The sequence below is a fragment of the Poromitra crassiceps genome (genome assembly GCF_964638095.1).
Source record: "Poromitra crassiceps genome assembly, chromosome: 10".
Taxonomy (NCBI): domain Eukaryota; kingdom Metazoa; phylum Chordata; class Actinopteri; order Beryciformes; family Melamphaidae; genus Poromitra; species Poromitra crassiceps.
Genome location: NC_139631.1, coordinates 12,250,671 through 12,271,104, shown reverse-complemented (window position 1 = coordinate 12,271,104; position 20,434 = coordinate 12,250,671). Strand labels below are relative to the sequence as shown.

The following is a 20,434-nucleotide window of genomic DNA, read 5'->3' as shown; positions in this document are numbered from 1 at the left end:
ACCAATGCAGATTCACATTTCTCTACCTGGGAAAATTGTTCCTGTAATCAGGAGCTCCATCTTTCAGGTCTCTCATACATTTAACAATCAGAATAAGACAAGAAACCTTCATTAACACATTGAATGCCAGCCATGTTTTCATTCCTGTAGGTAAGTTGTGCCAGGGGTGTTTTTGACGATTCTGGCTCATTTTAGAGACAGCCGAGGATTCTTTTCTGTTAAGAATTCATGAACACCAATCATCTAAAAATAACTAATAGAATGTGTGCTTTCTCTGTCTAAAAGAGTTAGTTTGCAGAGTTAGTAGTTATGTAGATATTAGCCGTTGAGTACAGCATGGTTTCAGCGTCTGGAAATTTATTCAGAGATAAATGGCTTTTTGTGAAACAGTCACTTTAACCATTCATTTTTGGCATCAGTAAGACCGTCAGACATTCTAAACAATAGTTTTGAACAGTAATTTCCTCCATAACAACAGGAAACACCCCTCTCATTCAAACTCCTCCCTCCGTGTGTCTTTTCCTCCTGGCTGTACAGCGGGCGTGTCAGAAGCGCTTTTGCTGCTGCCTGCCTGTGTGCCTGCCTGCCTGCTTGCCTGCGTGCAGACGCTCCTTGTGCGAGTCAAGATGGGCCGGGGAATGCGTGGGCGATGGGCAGATGTTGATTCTGGCCTTTCTGAGCTGTTTCAAAGTGTGTTTCACCTATGATCTATTTTGCAAATCGCTCTCCGCTCTCTGTGTGCTGCTGCCGGTGCGCGGCCGCTCTCAGGCAAGACAAGTCTTGAATGGATTTACTGTAAAATCGCCACGGCATTTCCTTGAACGGCTTGGTCCCGCGGCAGTTTTTTCTTTGATTTCGGTCGTCTGGGGGAGCACTGTCAACACTTAGTGGGTCGGTAAAATAGATTAGACACATGCTCTTGCTCCAAATAGTTATCTCGAAGATGTAAAAGCGGTTGATTGATGTCCCACTGTCAAAAAAAAAAAATCTTTATGTAAGACGAGTTAGTCCGTCCTTGGCACTTAAGCGCTGGATTATGTAAGACGAATTAGTCCGTCTCTGGCACTTAATGTGTTTAATGATTAAATAAATTCAAAACTAAACATTTACCAGAAAGTTTATTCAGCTATGCCAATAAGTTAACAAGTCCCCAGAGTGCCTAAGAAAAGGTGTCTAGAGACAGTGGACAAACCTACAGTAAAATGACAACACAACACCACCAACGAAATAGCTACAATAAAAGGAAACACAGAATTTTACTTTTAACGCACCAGATTCGTATTTGTCTCCTTCAGCCAATTATATCAGAAACCAGTTATAACATGAAAATAAACAAGAGAGAAGTCAATCCACATTTAACTAATGGTCAAAATAATACATCTTTCAATTATGCTTACTGTATGTTATTTCCCCCCCCCCCCCCCACCCTACAGAGTTGAACAAGGTCCAAATACATTTTTGGTCATCTTTCCCAGGTTTGGTGTAAGGTATCAATTAAATTTATGACAAAACTCTCACATGAAGAGAGTGATGTGCTCCTGAGTGATGTGCTCCAGTAGGTGATTTGATCTAGATTGCCTTCATTGCTGTTGTCTGCAGAGCAGAGAGACTAGTGCTTAAAAGAAAATACATTGTATTTAATGCATCTCGTGTTTTCCTAGTCTATGAAGAGATCAATTTGACATTTTTTTTTAAGAAAGGGTGGCATCATAGGGGTGGCATATCCTAGAAAAGCAACAGAAATAATTACTCATTGTTGTATAAATTCAGGCTGAAATGAGGAATGCCTGCTTGGAAAGAACTCACCGTGTAATGTTTCTTCTTGCAGGCCTAAACCTCTATTTAAATCTCAAAACAAAAAAGAAATCTAGGATGAGAAGAGCACATTTTCTTTCCATATCGCAGTTTGATTCTGGTGACCAAAGAATCAGGTAATAACAATGGGAGAAGTCAGAGCCACACATTTGCAAACATATTTCCTCTCAATCCTCCAACGTCATCTAAATCTTTACAGTTCCTTTTAAGAAGGAATTTGTTTGCTGTCCAAATGGCCTGTGTGAGTATAACCTTACAAACTACAACTCAAATTAGCAGTATGTTCTTACATTCAGGCATTATTTTGCAAAATAATATTCAATTTACAACAGTGTTGTAAACCCCAACAGAACAATATGAGCCCACACGATATAAGCTACAGTTTAAATAGCAAAGGCAGAATTGGAGATATAAACACAGTAAGTCATCTTATGAAAGACAGGAGGGAAAAAGGAAAAAAATAAAATGCATGTGAAGAAACATTGCCACTTAACTCTCAACATTCTTGTCATTTGTAATCTTCCACACTAAATTCACATCGCTGTCATACAAAAGAGCCTACCTGTAACTATACAATTTCAAGGAGATAATTCACCAGGGTGTGTTAAAAAGCATGTAGCATGTAGCATTTGTACCATGTCATAAAGCGTATAATTCAGCACATGTAATCCAAAAAAACATTTCATGAATGGGAAAACTTCTTTGAATGTTTGTGAAGGAATTGTGGCTGCAGTCCCTCAAGGGAGAAAAACTGGTTCTGCACCTCTGATTTCTACCCTTCAACCCAAATGCAAACTTGAGTGTGACTGTTTCAAGCTAATATTAGGTTAAAGGTGGCTTATTGATTCTCTCTGTAGCATACTTCCTTCAAATAACTGTGTCAAATAAACTGTAATCTTAAATACAACTGATGGAAGGGAACACAATGGCTAGACTGTCTAGACTGTCACAGTCAGGTCTTGTTAACAAAGGGAAGGAAAAATGCCTGAGGGTTTCCCTAACCAAATACAGCCTTTGTGGGGAACTCCCTTTACGTAGCCTATGTTGGTTTTAGTGATCCACTGCTAAGGGAAAAAAAAAATCTCATACACACTGACTATACAGTATTTAGGTGCATCTGCCACTCCCTTGACTATCGCAGTGCACACTTTGGACTGAGAAAGGGATAATAGATCTGGGACAGAGGGGAAGAGATGATGGAGAAAGACCTGGGCAACAAGAACATAGAAATAAACCCCCCAAAATAGCACATTTAAAAAAAGAACACATTAGAAATTATTTCAAATTGTTAACGTACTTGAGGTTTGCTTAAGTTAATTGACCAGCCACATGAACTGCCTGTAAAACAGATACAAAGCAACACTTAACCAAAGACTTTTTTTTTATACCCCTCAAAAACATTTGAAACATATTCAACTATTTTGTAGAGGGGCACGCTTGCAGAAAGCTTCTAAGAATAGGAGTGCTGACTGAAGATGACTTGTCAGATCATGAGGAACTGACAGTCTGATATGATACCATCTCAGATACAAGCACTGCTATTCTGACCTGCTTCATGCGTCCGAGACCAGATCTGGATGAAGGAAGTGATGACACGGCTTCCCAGGGTTCAGAGATTGTTACGATCCGACGCGTGTCGTGGTGGTTTTCTTGTCGGAGAAGAAGCTTCTCAGCAGCACCACCTGGCTGATGCTGACCACCAGGAGGATGAAGGCTTCTCCGATGGACCAGAAGGCGACGCGGGTGTTGAGGTCCTCCGCCCGGCTGCGTCCCTGGGCCTCACGGAGGCGGAAGTGTGTCTGGTAGTCGATGACAGACTTCAGAGCCTCGTGGATGGACACGCAGGCCGACTCCATCTGGGAATGGAGCGGAAAGGTGAGCCGAGACTTAAAGGCCGGGTTTACCGTGGGGAACATGAATATATATTAATTCTTAAAAAATCTTAAATTTCGAATCCGTTGAAATTTTTGAAATTGCTTGTTCACAGCCAGAGGAAAAAAAAAATGGAAAAAAAAAAAAAAAAAAAAAAAAAAAAAAAAAAAATGGGCCAGATGACGCGTTTCGACGCGAAACGCGTCACCTGGCCCAATTTTTTTTTTTCATTTATTTTTTTCTCTGGCTGTGAACAAGCAATTTCAAAAATTTCAACGGATTCGAAATTTAAGATTTTTTAAGAATTAATATATATTCATGTTCCCCACGGTAAACCCGGCCTTTAAGCTCTTTACACACCAAGAGCAATTTATTTGTGTGATTTATTCGCACGTCAATTTATTTTCAAACCTGTAGCCAGTCAATGCAAACATGCATATCAATGGCAAAGTCTGTTGCGCGAAATTGTGGTATAGAGTTTTCGCCTGCGACATGAAGAGTTCTACATAGATAAACATAGACAAATTACCATGTAGGCAATGATACCATGGTTGAACGATGACCAGACAGGCGGCCACACAGACTGGCCATAGATGTAAAAGTATCATCAAGCTCGTTTAAAAAATGAGCCCGCTACAGCCTCAGAAAGACAGTAATATTGGATTTTTTTCTTTCAAAACTGTGGAGGGCCAGAACAAGCTGGTCAGCCATGGTTTAGAACCTGTTAAATTTAAAAACTAAATTGCAACGTGTTTGATGTGCATATATTTGGGAGAATAATTTGCCTGTGAATAATCCGTAACGTTTAATTGCATCGCTGTTGGTGTGTAAAGGCCCATCTGTCTAGCAAATTTCATGGGAATCTGTTAATAGGCTTTTGAGATATCCTGCTGACAGAAAAACAAACAGGCAAAAACATAATATTATGCATAATACAACTTTATGGGCAATGATAAAATCAATAAATCAATAACAACCAACTGATAAAATAGTGACAGCAGATGTGAACTTATGAAATAACTGGCTGATAAAGTCCTCATTTGTGGGGGCTTTTGGGTCTTGTTGAAGAGGCGCATGGCAGTTGGGAAGAAGCTGCCGCTGTGACAAATTTTCTGGTTCTGCCAGACCTCAAGTCTTCTGCGAAGGGGGAGAGCCTCAAAGAGTTTATTACCTGGGTGGGAGGGGTCGGCCATGATTATCCGAGATTGTACTGTTATTGGGTGTATGATATAGTTTGTATTATTGGAAATTTTAAGATCAATAAACTTTAAATCATAAGAAAGTAGATTTTGTCCATCCTGGTTAAAACTGTAGAACCTAGAAGGTGACAGAAAGCCTTTATTGTGGTATAAATAGTTTTTATTCATAATTAACTTCAAAATACATAAATGTATGTGATTCCATGACCATATAGGACAAATGTAACTTGTAGCTAGTGCTCTGTGGGGTAAAAGAAAGTATTTTACTGACTGAATTTATTTTAATTGCAAGCAAATTTGCATATATATCCTACTATACAATTTTGACTCATAAGCCTGTGCACACGCACACACACACACACACACACACACACACACACACACACACACACACACACACACACACACACACACACACACACACACACACACACACACACACACACACACACACACACACACAACTCACCTGGGTGAGAGCTGTGACTCTGTTCTCATTGGGGAAGAGCGGGGGATCCTCGCCGACCTGGAAGTCAAAGTAGACGGTCTTGTGTGTGAAGGTGGAGAACTCGTTGCTGAAGCAGAACTTGTAGGTGCCGTTCTTGGCTGCTGTGAAGGTGAAGCTGTCGTATTGTTTCTTCATCTCCTTGTAGAGGACAGTACCGTCTGGATCCTCCAAACGACAGTCCACATCGTAATGGCCACCGGTCACAACCTGAGATAACAAAAGGCAAACAGAACATCTATTCAGCAACATCCTACTTCTAGTTTGTCTTTCAACTGCCTTTATAACCAATTAGTAGTACATAGGCTTTTCTTGCAAGTTTTCAGCATTGCAAAGGACTACAGTCACAAAGAAGAAACAGATCAGCCTGTGGCTATCTGCTATTTGGTTTACATGATGACAATGCTAACAAATTTTTTCAAGACACCGGAAAATGTCAATAGTAAAACGTTTGCCATTAAATTAAGAAACGTTAAAATTAAATAACAAGACAAAATGTTTAGCCTTTTGGACATTTCAGTGACGATAAGCCGTAGGAGAGAAACATGTCAACAGAATAGTGTGAATAAGTCACGATTCAAACACTCAAATTAGATGAATTATGGGCTCTAAGTGCAAACGCTGTCAAGCTTATTGGGAGGAAGACTCATGGTTGATGTTAAATTAAAACTTGGGCCTAAAACAAACAACACAAATCAAACATCCGCGTCCGCAGACAGCTGGGTAAGGTACAGTACACACGCACCTGAAACTCCAGTGTGCATTTGGTGCCAATGGTGATGTCCTCATAGAAACATTGCTTGGCGTTGTCCGGCAGCTCGAAAGTGAGCTCTGACCCAAGCACACACACACAGAGCAGCTGGGCCCAAAGCACCTGCAGCAATACCCTAATGGATCCGTACATCTTCAACACCGAGAGGTAGCAGCTTCAAAGTCAAACTGTAGCAGACCTGCCGAAAATATATGACGACAATTCAACTTAGGATCAGTGCTGAGGGTGACAGCATGACAAAAATAGTGACAAAGCAAACCCGGACGTTAATATTAGCGACAAGTAGCTTAAGGCTAACAGTAGCTAGCTAGCTAGCTGTTAATACCGGTTTACGGGAAGGGAACCACTTGGGGTTGGTAATTTTTACGTATATTGTATTATACATTTGCGTATTGTGGCCGCAATCATGGCCACTAAAGTCAATGTAAACTGGAACGGTTACAATATTTAATTCAATATTTTGTTTCACTCAGCATTAGCTACTCACCCCAAATCGCTCACCCGGATGCAAGAAATACTACGTAACGTGTCATCAACGTGAGCTGCCATTGGCTGGCATTTTTGGGAGCCCGCCTCCTGCCATCTGCTATTGGTCCAAATAAGTAGAGGAAGCGCTGCAAGGTTCACATGGGCTGATTTTCCAATACTTTTGAGACACATCTTTCCTTTTGTCTGATCTCTCTAACGTTACGGGAAGTCCACTTCAACGTGGCTGCTTCTGATTAGCAACAATTTGAAATTTGTGTAGGCTATCGGTAATCTTTCTACAACGTAAATGCACTGAAAATCTAGCTTTACCTGAATTTGTAGGATCTCTCTAAATAAATACTCTTTGGCTGAACAGATCAGTAAATATTCTTGGTATGGTAAACCAAATATATAATTAACCACTGCTTTAATGTATAATGTCCTTTCACCTTATATCATTTTGCACTGAGCCAACCCAACCCACAAATACTACATCAGCTCGTTTTCATTCTAGCCATCCAATCAGGGACTGCTTCACACTTTGGATGCCAGGAACAGAAAAATAGTTAAGATGCAAGTAAATGCAAATTTAGAACGGAGGCATCCTGAGGCCATTTGGGTTCAGTTCAAATAGTTTACTGGGGTTAAGGGTTAAACTGAGTCCTGAGGTGTGGATATGTGCAGATCTTCCTACATACACCCCTGGTGGTGTATGTAGGAAGATCTGAATCAATCTTTATCACTGAATCTAATCTACCAGTCGCTCCATGGGCACAACTGGTACAACTGACCTACAAAGGGCAAGCAAAAATAATTGTCTAATGGGGCACAGTAATATAGTTGCTGCCAGTCTGTTAGGCGGGGGTACTGTGCCTAGTAGCCTACTGAATACAGCACCTAGTTACACTTGTGATAATCAGATCAACTGCAAGTTGCACAGCTGATTCAACAGTTTTTAAGGTGTTTTGGGGAAATGTACTCCAATTTACATCCATTCCCAGAAATTGTACATGTTGAGGACCCATAGAATACACAGGCCATTCCCCAGGACTGTGGAAGGAGATCTGCATCAATCATCACAAATAAGGAACACCATTTAGTATGAAATGAATCACAGCAGAAAACACTGACAAGGCTTTTAAATGAAACCGTCTTTATTAAGTAACTTTAATATCAGAAAAATAAAACTCTTAAATTCTCTTTACAGCAAATATATAATATCAGTGCTTTGGCCGCAATAACTTAAAAGGCCGTTATCATAAAATATAGTCTGCTTTTAAACTCCTGACTCAATTTGAAGAATTTATATGCCATAAGACTCCCCCTACATATACATAACAAAAGTGTAGTAAAATTAGCAAATACTTTAAACTGTTGGTACATAATATATGTATATATTTATATATAGATATCTAAGATACATTTTACAGTATACCATTCTTAATTTGGTGGCGTACAGACATGACAGGCAGCTTAGATCCTTGGCCTTTTTACAGTTGCAGTGACGTTTTACATTGGCGGTACATTATGAAGACATGCTTGTGTTGCACATTCCATTTCCACTAGGTTAAACGGCAGCTATCAATACTATTATCGTCAATACTGTAAACTAATAACTAGACTATAAGCAAATAGCACTGACCCCCCTCCTGCAATGCTTTCTGGGTTTCCAACTCTTCGCTTCACTTACGGTAATCACTCACTAAAAGTAAAAAAAAAAAAAAAAAAAAAACATTCAAAAGAAAATCTTATTTGTAAACATTTTTATATAGATATATTTATATATATGAAATGTAACAAAATAAAAAATAAGTTCTGTATATTTATCAGTCATTAACAGTAATAATATAGTACATACACAAAAATGTCAAAAGATTCATGTCAAGAAACTGAGGGCCAACAGTGTATTGCATTCCCTCAGAGAGAGAGAGAGAGATCATCCATCAATAAAAGAGATCAACCCTTTAGAGAGCTGTGACTGTAAAATATAACGGACGGATAGGAGGTCCAAGGAGGAGGAAACCAACCAAGTCCAACTCTTACAGCTTTTACAAGAGTTTGATCACGCTTGGCTTGGAGAAGCAGATGTTTGTTTGTTTTTAGCACTTTTGGGACTGGTTTGGCTCCACCTCCTAGGGAAAGATAAATCGGAAAAAAATAATAATTAAGAAAATAAAGAGTAGACCTAAGCGATCAAATTACTCCCAAATACTATTTTGACCCCGGTTACAGCTGGAATGCTAGAGGGACTGCGGTCCAATGTCCACACTACACAGTAAAGCAATAGTATTGACCTTATGTAGTGTCTACACAGTCCAAGATGACCTCATTCCACCCCCCCCCCCCCCCCTTTAAAATGCACATCGATTCATTCACTCCTGTAAAACAAAGACTAAGAGACACTGGTGTTTAAAGCTAGGGGTTTGAGATGATTTCCACCAAACTGTACCTTTCCTTTCCTTTCCAGGCAGGCTCATAGTGTGATAAGATAAGGGGACATATGTGCTTGGTGGGGCACAGGACAATAAGAAATATAAGCTGATGGCCTATGAGAAGGCAGCTCCAGCTAATGAGGATAGCAATGCAAGTGTGTACCAGCGAGAGAGGAGCTCAGCTCCTCGATGCATTAGGACAGGCTGTGCAGGATAAACTAATAGAAGGGTTATGTCTGCCTGCTAGTTTGAGTCCTGTCACTGTAGTTATCATTAAAAACCCTTGAGGAGCGCTTGATTTATCTTAATTTGCAAGCAATGGTATTACTACTGCTTGTGTTGTGTTGCACCGCACAGCTGATTTCACTGCTGTTGACAAAATGTGCTATTGTCAGTCGCTGTGGATAAAAGAGTCCACTGAATGACCTAATTGAATGTAATGTACTGCCAAGGTCAGACATGCCTCTTACATTAAATCAAGTGCTTCCTCAAGTATTTAATATATTTGGAAGTGTTTTTGCATAGGCCTGGTAGACACAAAGTTGAAAATTAAATATAAACAGAATAAACCAATGGGCAGTGTTCATCTCCTCAATGGAGATCCCCCAGTTTGTTTCCCCAATGGTGACCAGTGGGGACACAAAATGGCTGCAAGTGGGAGAGGTGACACTCGCGTGAAAGCAAGGGATGCCGTTGATATGGCTGAAATGTCAGCAGCCCAAATGCATAGTATCGGGAAATGTTTCCAAATGAGATGATTTCATTGCAATACAGTTCCACAGAGCACTAGCCTTTGCAGTTCCTAAGTGAGGTTTATGTGTCAATTAGTTATTCACAATTATCAATAATAATCAATAAAAGCGACTGCAATTCATGGAATGTTGAATGTTTACCAACGGTACGAGTTGTGCACACCTTGCTGGTGATCACAAAACCAGGGCATGGTTTCCCAAACAGGGATGCGATCAGGATTAAAACACAAAAAGGCCTAAAAAAAATAAAATGAAAGGGGAAGGAAGAAAAATAATAGTCAAGAAAAAAATGAGCTAAATGGGAGTGTTTGTTCGTGAAAAGATGTAATTTACTTGTTGTAATTTTACAGTAAAATTGCAACAGGTACAAAAAAAATCAAGAAATATGGGCGTGGGACTCAGCTTTGCTCCATTATAAGGCAATGGACAAAGAAACTCCTAGTGCCAACATGCATTTGAGAAATTGAACTTCAATCAGTCTTTTGTCAGTGGGAGTTCTTTCGAGTATAGGTCTGGATTTCGAGATAGTGTTGTCAGATAATTACAGGCTTTCCAAAAAGGCCACAGGTTTCCTTTAAGACATAGCAACGTTGTGTGTCCACTGAACTAGATGTTTTGTTTCGATTAACTCAGAACGGAGTTAGGCACTAGTTTACTGTAAACAAAGTTCTTTTAAAGTAGCGATGGAAAGCAACATGGCGGTAGTGAAGTCAAGTGGCGTAACATCCTGGTACTCAAAAAAATAATATTAATAAAATAAAAGGAGTTAGCCACCTTTTGGCTCTGGTTTAGGAAGCAAAGAGAAGGAGGGGTCACTGAGGCTTTTGTAGTGTGCCAGCTTTACCATAGCAGGTTTGACCCACTTTTAGTTTAAAAAGCCTGTGTGTGTGTGTGTGTGTGTGTGTGTGTGTGTGTGTGTGTGTGCGTGTGTCTGCATGCCCCGCAATATCCTGCCATTAAGGGAAACACTAAAGATTGAGTTTTTTTTTAGCTGGCAAATGTAAACGCATCTCGCTTACAAGAGCACAGATTCACTTCCAGCCTGACAAATAAGATATCCAGCATAAGCCAGGATAAAAAACGCACATGCACATTATATCCAGTTTACTGCTGGTAGCTGTAGATGGTAATCATGGAAAATACTGTTAATTCAGGTATAATTGTGGGGAGGATATGTAAACGCGCTCAATGACTCCCTCCTCTTTTTCTCCGACACTCTTCCTTCCTTAAGCACTGTGAATGAGAGGCAATGGGCGGGGCTGGAATTTCAGCACATAAAAACAATTCTAGCAGCAAAATAAAAAAATATATAATTTTTTGAGATGACAAGAACTTGAAGGTCGACTCAAACGCCAGCTGAACTCAAGCTGAACAGAATTCAAAATACATACTTAAAAAAACAACAACAAAAAATAAGAAATATAGGTAGGCAGAAAATGATCACTTAACGTTTCAGGGAGGTGGAAGGGAAATCATGAGCAGAGAGAATCCCACCCCACCCGATGCTACACAGAGAGTTTCCAACCCTCCGTTGATCAATCATAAATCTAGGAAGAAGACTTCACAATAGCAGGCACATGTACGGGCGTAACACCCTAACCCATGCCATAAATACATCTCTTTCCTTATTCACCTATTCTCCCTCTCATTTGTCAATCATACACCAGCGTGGACAAAACTGTCTCAGGGTGAGGCTGCGGCTTGTCGCCAATACAGGGCCAGTTTTGTAATTCCCCCACCCAGGGTATAAGTTAGGGTAGGAGGCGGTGGGGAAGCTGATCCCTCGTCAGCCGTCAAAAGGGCAACTTCACTACAGGTGAGCGGGTTAAAATCATATGTTACGGAGCTGAATAGCCTGCGTGACCGGGGAGAGGCACACAGGACAAACAGCGTCTGGACCCTGGCATATCTGGGTGGCACACTCTAGACAGAAGAGGTTGTGCCCGCAGGGAACCAAGGCAGCGATCACCTGGCTATCCATACAGTGGATACATATCTCCTGTGCTCTCCCGGCCGGTCCGACCAGCCCAGGTCGGTAGGGGATGGAGGACTCGGGAGGGGAGGAGGAGGAGGCTGAGGTGGTGCTTTCACTGGAAGAAGAGAAGGCGGGGCCGTAGGCGGAGAAGCGGTGGGAGTCGAGGGCCCCGGCCGAACCAAACGCCCCCCGGTGGACGCGCTGGGCCTGGGGGTGCTCCAAGGCCTCGGTCCCGGGGAAGGTCGGGGAGAGGCGGGGCGTCCCTGGCTGACTGGTCTGGAGAGACGGGTGAGAGCATTGATTCATTTACTTGACTAAATTATTAGGCCAGAACATTTCACTGCCATCAGGGGGATCCTTCAAAGTGCCTGTTTTTAACAGAAAAAGATACTTTTCAGAGCGATGGGTTTTTCAAAGGCTCAGATCACAAGAAGCCTGTCAATTTTTGATACAAGTGATTGAAGAAAGTTAAAAGGTTTCAAGTGACCGAAGTGATCTTTAGATGATCAAGTGCGATGCAATGATGTCATAGACATGCATTTCAACAGCGAGTCTAAACTGTGCAGTGAAGGTAGCCTCGTGATTTGAATGGATACCATTACATCATCATACCATCACACGATGCATACTGTCCACACACAAAGAAGTGCAACAGCTGGAGCACACACTTGGTTTGAATTGAACTGTGGGATGAGTTCAGGAGGCCAACATTGACATACCGCTGCTGCGATAATTCTATATTTTCATTTATTGTCATCAATGCCATGTTAAAATCCTCATCATTCCAGATACATATACTGTAATCAAATCAATAGTTATCCAAAGCACACACCTGAGACTGACGGGCATCAAAGGCCTGGACACCTTGGTGGTCCACGAACGTGCTCCAGATGTGGGGCTGCGCGACAGGGTGCGGGCCTGGGGCAGTGGAGATGGTTAAGGGATCGAATCCTGACGAGGAGCCTCCGCCTCCCGGGCCGACCAGCTCCTCAGACCCCACAGGAAGAAGGCTCTCCCCGAACCAGAAGCTTGCGCCTCCGCCATTACTGTTGTTGTTGTTGTTGTTGGCATTTGCATTATACGGACAGGTCGGGCTGAAATCTGCCATCCGGTTACCGTTACCGCCACCGTAGAAGGAATCGGCCGAGCTGGAGCCACTTCCGAGGGAGCTGGAGCTGTCGTTGCGGTAGGTGGAAGACATCCTGACACCACTGTTAATATTGCTGTTGACTCGCGGAGTACCGTTGATGCTCATCGGCAGTACGCCACCGCTGGGCGACGCCGTGCTCGCCTGAAGCCACGCCGCCTCTCCCAAACCTACTTGCGCTGCGGAAGCCTCGAAGCTGACGTCGGTCCCGTTAAAGTGGAAGTCGTTGTCTTCCGCACCGGGGACCTCCATGCCGCCGCAGGTCCCCGTGCGGAGGGCGATGTGGGCCTCGATCTCCTCCCTCGCGCGGTCCACGTTCTCCGGCATCCCCGTCACCTCAAACACCGGCTCCTTGTCGCGGCTTGGCGTCACGATGTAGGTGTGGGTCTGCTGCTGAATACGTTTGATGGTCGCCCCTGAAAGAGATGTCCGGGACTCTTATTTAATCGAATTAGTCGGTGGAAGACTGAAGCTGAACCCACTGGTTGGATCACATGACTTCATTCTAAGTACAAGATTAAAATGAGTGTGACATGACCTGCATAACCTTTCCTGAGAAAATTGCTACATATGAGCACAGACATGTAAAGTGAAATAAGGAACCAAAAAAGAGGAAAATAATTTAGATCGGAAGAACATCAAGAGTCCAGAAGACATGTCCCAACAAAATTAGCATTTAATGAGGAAAAACAACCACGCGACGTGCAAAGCAACCTATCATATATTTTGTCAACTCTATACAGTGCCAAAGTCACGCCCTCTTCCGGTTTAGGCATACAATTCAAGGAATTTCACCCGCCATTTTCTCCCCCAGACATTTCATAAAATGCCTGTGAAAAGTTATATATGATTTTCCAGGTTTTTCCCTGACTGTGCGAACCCTGTACATAGCCTCTCCTGATCCTAAATACAGCTGAAACGCTTTGTTTGACCTAAAACTGTTTTTTATAAGCATTTTACAAAATCAATGTGGAAAAAGGAATGGTGGATGAAATCCCTTGGTTCGTATGCCTAAACCGGAAGAGGGTGTGCCTTCAACACAACAAACCAAGTGTAACATAAAAGAATGCAGTCTCATCAGCAGCCTGACTTCATTAATACAAGGTACTGTGTTTCTTGGCAATCAGATTTGACATTCAAACTGGACAAAATGTTGCGCGACATGCGCGTGTCACTAAAATAGATCCTGAGTTTCCTGGTGACTCAGTAACCACAACGTCGTGGGTTTGAGTCCGACCTAGGACCTTTGTCACATGAGAACCACTGCAGTGTACACGCCAATTCATAAATCAACCCCCAGCGCTTTCCAGACCTGAGGTGGTAACTGGTAATGTCGCTGGTGCAGAGGGTTAACGACTCACTGAGAGCAAACAATAACCTTCTGATAAAGTTGAAACTTTACACATTAAAACTCATTCAGAAGAAGTAAAAAATACATTGGACAGTTCAAATTTTCCTTTAGGTTGTCAGGAAAGGACAAATTGGGCAATTGTAAAAGAAAATAAAAAAAGTTTCATGTCTCTACTGGAACGCATCTTGAACCTAATTTTAGTCTCATCCCTATGATTTTGACCAGGAAGTGAGACTGTGTCCATCACGGCTCCGTGGCGACTAGTTATGTCCCAAAATTTGGAAGTAAATGTAAACAACACAACTTCTCTACTGAAGTAAAAAGTTGGTTTTTTTTAAGGAACACGCCAACAGTTTGGGAGATTCGCCTATTTGCCATCATCTCAATAGTAAGACAAGAAGATAGATGCCCTTCTCTTCTCTGTGCGTGTAGTAGAAAGTAGTTACGCACCCTCCTGCTAGTTAGCTTGGCACAAGACTGGTAGTCTGCGGCACTGGCTAGCCTACCCCCATTAAGTCGCGTAATACATATTCCCAACAGCACCAAAACGCTGTCATGTACCTCTTATGTACATGTTGTGACTAGTGCATGTGCATTCACCACATTATGAAATAACGTAAAATTACGAGACATTGTAATTTACGAAGCAAAATACATAGCCGGAGTTTCCGGTTTTCTTCAGGAAAACACCTCCGGCATGCATTTTGCTAGCCTGGGTAAACCCAGCCCCCAGTGACCTGCTCTCAGGCTTACCCTGCTTACGAGTCACAAGGTAGTGACTGAGAGCAGGTCTGAGAGCAGGTCACGTGGCGGCTGGGTTTACCCAGGCTAGCATTTTGCTTCGTAAATTACCTTGTCTCGTAATTTTACATTATTATTTCATAATGTGGTAAATACACGAGTCACAACATGCACATAAAAGTACATGAGAGCATTTTGGCGCTGTTGGAATAAGTATTACGTGACTTAACGGGGGAAACACGATTTCAGATGGACAAGCCCGTCTTTATTATCACACGAACACTTCAACACATGCATGCGGCCACAACACACACTCATGCTGACGGTGGCCGGTGAAATATGTCCTCTGCATTTGACCCATCCCGGCTTGTCCTTTCCTCCAGGGGGCAGGCCAGGAGCAGTGGTCGCTTTTTCTTTCCAGCGCCCGGGGACCAACTTCAGATGTTGTCGTCACTGGTCGGATGATGATCTTCTGCATGTTTTTAGTGGGGGGTTATGTACGGAGGAACCCCCTGGGGGGCACGGGGAGAACATGCAAACTCCACACAGAAAGGCCCTTTCGACGAGATAGCCCACCTGGGCAGTAGGCACTGAAGATATGGGGGGGTCACAACTCCAGCGCCCACAGCGTCCCAGGCGAGAATCGAACTCAGGCCCTTCTAGCTGTGAGGCGACAGTGCTACCGACTGCCCCACCGTCCCACAGACTGTACCGTGGAAGCCTGTACCACAGACTACCCGTATAACTACTTTTCTACTGCACGCACAGAGAAGGGCATCTATCTTCTCGTCTTACCATCGAGAATATGTTAAATAGGCGAATCTCCCAAAATGATGGCGTGTTCCTTTAAAGTAAACTATAGTGAGTGTACAATTGTCCATAGGTGATTGCGCCATGATTTTTCTGTTATGGTTGTTCTACCATTACTTATGAACATTGTTGACAGCACAGGCTTGCCCTACTGAGGCCCTATTGAGCCCCATATGAGGAATCAATTCAGGACCCACCTTTGGGTCCCACGACCAGCCCCACAACACGATATGGCACCCGCACCTGTAGGATTGGAACGACATGCTGTAACTCTATGCAATTAAGACAGAGGAGATTTTTCATTGCACAAAATGTTTTGATGATGACATTCAACACTCAGTTGTCATGACTGCACTCCACAGACACAAGATAAGAATGCCACTTCTATTGCTTACATCAGGGTGTCCCCAGGGTTCTCCAAGTTACATTTAAGACCTTTTTAATACCACGAGAATTAAATTGAATGCCAATTTCCCTGCCATACTGGAAAAAGTATGAAGGATATAATGATTCAACGGTATGTTACGGTATATAACATAAAACTAAAAAGATGCATATTTGTCACATTAAGACTATCCAGACAAACTGTCATGAAATAGCCTACGTTGTCCCCTTAAACATTTTGCTACCGTTTTTTTGGCTTTTATTTTGAAAAGAAAATGCACTTCAGCGACAACACCAGTGATGAAATTGTGGCGAGTTTTACAGAGAACTATAGACTCCCTGATGGAAGCAGAGACCTGAGGAGCACATGGTGGTGGTTTGACAGTGGAGGAGGTCTGCAGCCACACCCCCTTGAGAACTGTGCAGACAAGTCCATTAGCAGACTGAACTCAAAGCTAACATTAGCAACCGGGCTAACGTAGCCTTATCAAAAGGCTCGTTTGAGATTACTAGTATTACCTGCTTCCTAACAGCGCCTGGTGTTCACGGGCTGTAGCACATACAATGTGTTTTGTGCTCTTCACATGCGAGTCCAGCGCCAGAAAGCAAAGATCCTCACGGTCGTTGCCTGGAACAGGCCTAAACCACTCACATTTTAGAGTCTGCTGCCACGTCGGATTAAAACGACACTTGCCCCGATAATTCTACTTCCGCCGAGCTAAATGACTAGCTGCTAACAGCACACACACCCGCCCCTGCAAGCCGCAAGGGACAAAATTGACTAGTCCCACCATCTTTGCCTGCCTGCATATAACCACATCCCACAATGACACGTGACATGGCGGTCAAAGCAATGTGCTGACGTAACAGCAACGTTACCTGTAAAATCCTAGTCGCACCCTAAAACATTTTATACATGTTATATAACATTACAAGTTATTTATGATGTTACGGTATTGATTTATACAAAGATTTTTTTTTATACCTGGTAAACAAAATTCAATACTTTTTAAAGTCGAAATTAACGCGTTCGGAGGCCAAGTGGCACGTGGGTCGGAGTCCGTTTCAGACTGAAAACATAACTTGTCTGAGATGACAGGTTGAGAGGCGGGTCATAGTAGCATGTCGATGATTTTATTTGACAATTCTGGGGACTGGATTGGGCTTTGGCCAATCCTGGCATGTTCCGCCTCCAAATCGAGTGGGATCCAGCGTGTTGTGGCGCTCTCCTCGGGAAGAGCCTGGAGACGCGAGGTTAGTGGCTGAGTGGAGCTAGGTGAGCCACAGGCAGCCAGCTGCCTTTGTGTTGCGGAGCCGAGAGTGCAGCCCGTCGGCCTGGAATCTCAAGAGGTGCGACCCCTGACAACCAGGCTCTCAGGCAAACACTATTGCCGTAAATACAATATTCCCGGAATGCAAGTTTTAACGAGTTACATTTCTTTGCATTCTTAGGCATTACCGTTTGCTTTATTGTGTATGTTACATACAATTGGCCAAGTTAGTAGTTAGTTTATGGGCTAGAAATTCTGCCAGATGACAGGCACTAGGCGCCATTTTCTCCTTCATTTGGAAGTGAAAATTATCCTGAAATGAAGATTTGATTGACAGCTGCCATGTCATGATTGGTTGAAATGGGGTAGAAATTTGATAGTACTATGTGACGCCAGCAAACTGTAATTACTGTTATGAATGAAATCTTGAAAAATGAACTTTTGATGTGAAAAATTGTGAAAAACTAAAGAAATTTGATTTTTGTGATTTTGTTGGCATACATTATTAAATAGGTGCACTGAATACCCAGGTTTTTGAACTAAAAGAAAAGAAAAGTCATTTTTGGGTTCAGCTCGACTTTAAGACCTTTTTTTGAGGATTTCAAATTTAATAATTTTTTTAAATACTTTAAGACCTCCGCGGGGACCCGGTTACATGTAAAATGTAACTTTGTAAGTTATTATAGGACGTGCTGACCTGGATGGTTGTCTGGCCAGGGAGAGTGGGGGTCCCTGGGAGTCCAGGACCAGCGACAGCAGCCAGAGGGCCCGCCTTGTTTCGAGAAGCCCTGATGAGGGAGAAGTGCTCAGCCGCAGAGAGGATCTCCCTCTTGGCCATGGCCACGTCTTCCTTGCGTCCCGTTACGACGAAGACAGGCTGCTCACCCCTCACCGGTGTCTTAATGTAGGTGTTGGTCTTGGCTCGGAGTGCCTTGATCTTACAGCCTGAGAGAGACAGGAGTAGGGAGAGAAAGACGCGGGTCAAGTTTGGGGACATTTTTTTAAATAACCCCATTAGATGAGACACACATAAAGTTAGCTTTTGATGATCATTATCCTTTTTCAAATTTCATTAATAACAGATCATGTCATTGCCAGTGCATGTTTTGCCATCAGTAATTTGTCGTCAGTAATGCAAAATATCATCTGTCTTACAGATGATATTTCTCTCAGAGGTTGAGAGTCCAACATCATTACTAGAGCCATTTCCTGTTGTTGTCAACACTGCAGTGCGCGTACCCTCCCCCACCGGTTCTAAACCCGACATAATAACACTCTCCCAAGCCTACCATTACGTTAGACAAAGTTTAGGGGAACGCAGCAGAAGAGGCTGATTTCTAAGAAAAGACAGCTATATTCAGTTAAATACATAGATAGTCGGCCCTGGTTATGACACGGAGCTAACTATAACCTACGGCTTATGTGGCAAAGCAATGGTGACCATCATGAACACACTGTTCATGTTCTCGACCGGGACAAAGCAAAACCAGGGCAGCACGGCAATGCTCGGCTGACCACAGTTTCACTGTCAGCGAAGTACAGACAAAACATACATATCATCATCACTAAAGCGTGACATCCTAAACATATAGAAGGATCTGTTTATCGAGGAAACTTCTGATGTTAACTTTTATTGGAGGGTGCTGGGTGGTGTTGACCCAGTTAGCAATACTGCTAACGATAACTGCTACTGCTGTCAGCGGTAGCACAGATTTGAAGTTTTTGTTGACCAAATCACAGCGAATTGATATCAAAATAATAACAATAAATAACGGGGGGATATGTGTTACGTGTTGTAGCGAAGTCAAGACAACACGTGCCTCATAAGGCGAATCAATCAAGTACGGGTGCAAAAAGATACAGGTTGTAAATATGTAACTTATAACCGTTATTGTAATTTTTCCTTAATGTGCTCTAACGTTAGCTAACGCTACGTGTTGCAAGTCTCGTCCGCGGTAACGTTACATTTCATCCCCTCTGTTTGCTCTCTTCTTGTTTATATCCCAGCCATTGCTAACTTCGCTGCTGCTACGACCCAGTTCCCCCACTGTGATCATTGAAGTTTTATGCAAACTACCGTCAGCTAATCAATCGATCAACCTGACTATCTCAACTTCCCGGGACCGACTCACCCTGTCTCCCCACGATCTCGGCTACGTGCTCGGAGCTCGGCACGGCCACACACTCGGTCGTGTTGACGCTCTTTCGCCGCATCAACAACGCCGCCTCGGCCTCGTAGCAGCTCGGTTCCCCGTACACCCCGGGCGGTAAAATCACCATCCCGCCGTTAGCCGCTTGTAGCGCATCGTCCCGGTCATCGCCGTTATACAGCAAGATAGTTTCGGACTCCATCACGGACGGCATCACAGTCCCGCTGCCTGGCCCCGACGGGACGTGGTGGTGGCGGCCCTGCGTTAGCAATGTGCTGCTAACGTTGGCGGAGTCGATGCAGCCTACAACTTCTGTCTCCTCCTGCGGTGCTGCTGCTGTGTTTAACGTTACTTCTTCTTCCGAGGGGGGCCGGTGCAGCGACAGAGGCTTCAAGTCTAGAACCGTACCGAGGAGGCTGTATCGGGAGACGGGAGGGAGTTGGCGGTGGTGGGAGAGGCTCTCGCCGGTTTGTTCGGTGGTCTGGTTTTGGGTGCCGCCGTGCTCTTCGAGGCCTATACCGGCGAAAGCGTGCACTAGCGGCGGTGGGACCTCCGACTCTCCCTCGTCGGCCTCCAGCAAAGACGTGCTACTCGGCATGGTGCAAAAAACTTATATAGTGTTGCAGCTAATTGGAAATCGATGCGGATGGTGAATCAATACGTCTTGGTTTACAAAAAGCGACCAGCGCCTGTTGAAATGTGTGGCTTTTGTTTTGTCTTGCCAGCTCTTCATGCAGCCCTCCCTCTCCCTCGTTTGACTACAGCAAGCGTCAAGTCTCGTAGTGCTGCT

The 20,434-nt window shown here is 43.3% G+C and overlaps 2 protein-coding genes across 2 annotated transcripts; both read right to left on the bottom strand.

Annotated features, from left to right (window-relative positions):
- Window positions 1-1,417: 1,417 nt before the first annotated feature.
- On the bottom strand, window positions 1,418-6,668 carry tmed7 (transmembrane p24 trafficking protein 7). Its single transcript, XM_083643837.1, has 4 exons — window positions 6,651-6,668; window positions 6,137-6,341; window positions 5,356-5,601; window positions 1,418-3,671 (listed from the first exon to the last, which is right to left on the bottom strand). Exons 2-4 carry the CDS (start codon window positions 6,293-6,295, stop codon window positions 3,435-3,437), a joined length of 642 nt encoding a protein of 213 aa, XP_083499963.1. The 5' UTR covers window positions 6,296-6,341; window positions 6,651-6,668; the 3' UTR covers window positions 1,418-3,434.
- Window positions 6,669-11,646: 4,978 nt separating this feature from the next.
- LOC310783371 (RNA-binding protein MEX3B-like) lies at window positions 11,647-20,242 on the bottom strand (the record flags this gene model as incomplete). The annotated part of the gene is made up of 5 exons (XM_083644221.1): window positions 11,647-12,066; window positions 12,623-13,353; window positions 16,037-16,082; window positions 18,192-18,439; window positions 19,627-20,242. 5 exons carry the CDS (start codon window positions 20,240-20,242, stop codon window positions 11,647-11,649), a joined length of 2,061 nt encoding a protein of 686 aa, XP_083500347.1.
- Window positions 20,243-20,434: the final 192 nt, after the last annotated feature.

Coding starts and splice junctions, on each gene's coding strand:
- tmed7 (XM_083643837.1), bottom strand. CDS start 6,295: ATGTACGGATCCATTAGGGTATTGCTGCAGGTGCTTTGGGCCCAGCTG. Junction 5,602..6,136: donor AATGCACACTGGAGTTTCAG/GTGCGTGTGTAC, acceptor TTGTTATCTCAG/GTTGTGACCGGTGGCCATTA. Junction 3,672..5,355: donor GAGTCACAGCTCTCACCCAG/GTGAGTTGTGTG, acceptor CTCCATTCCCAG/ATGGAGTCGGCCTGCGTGTC.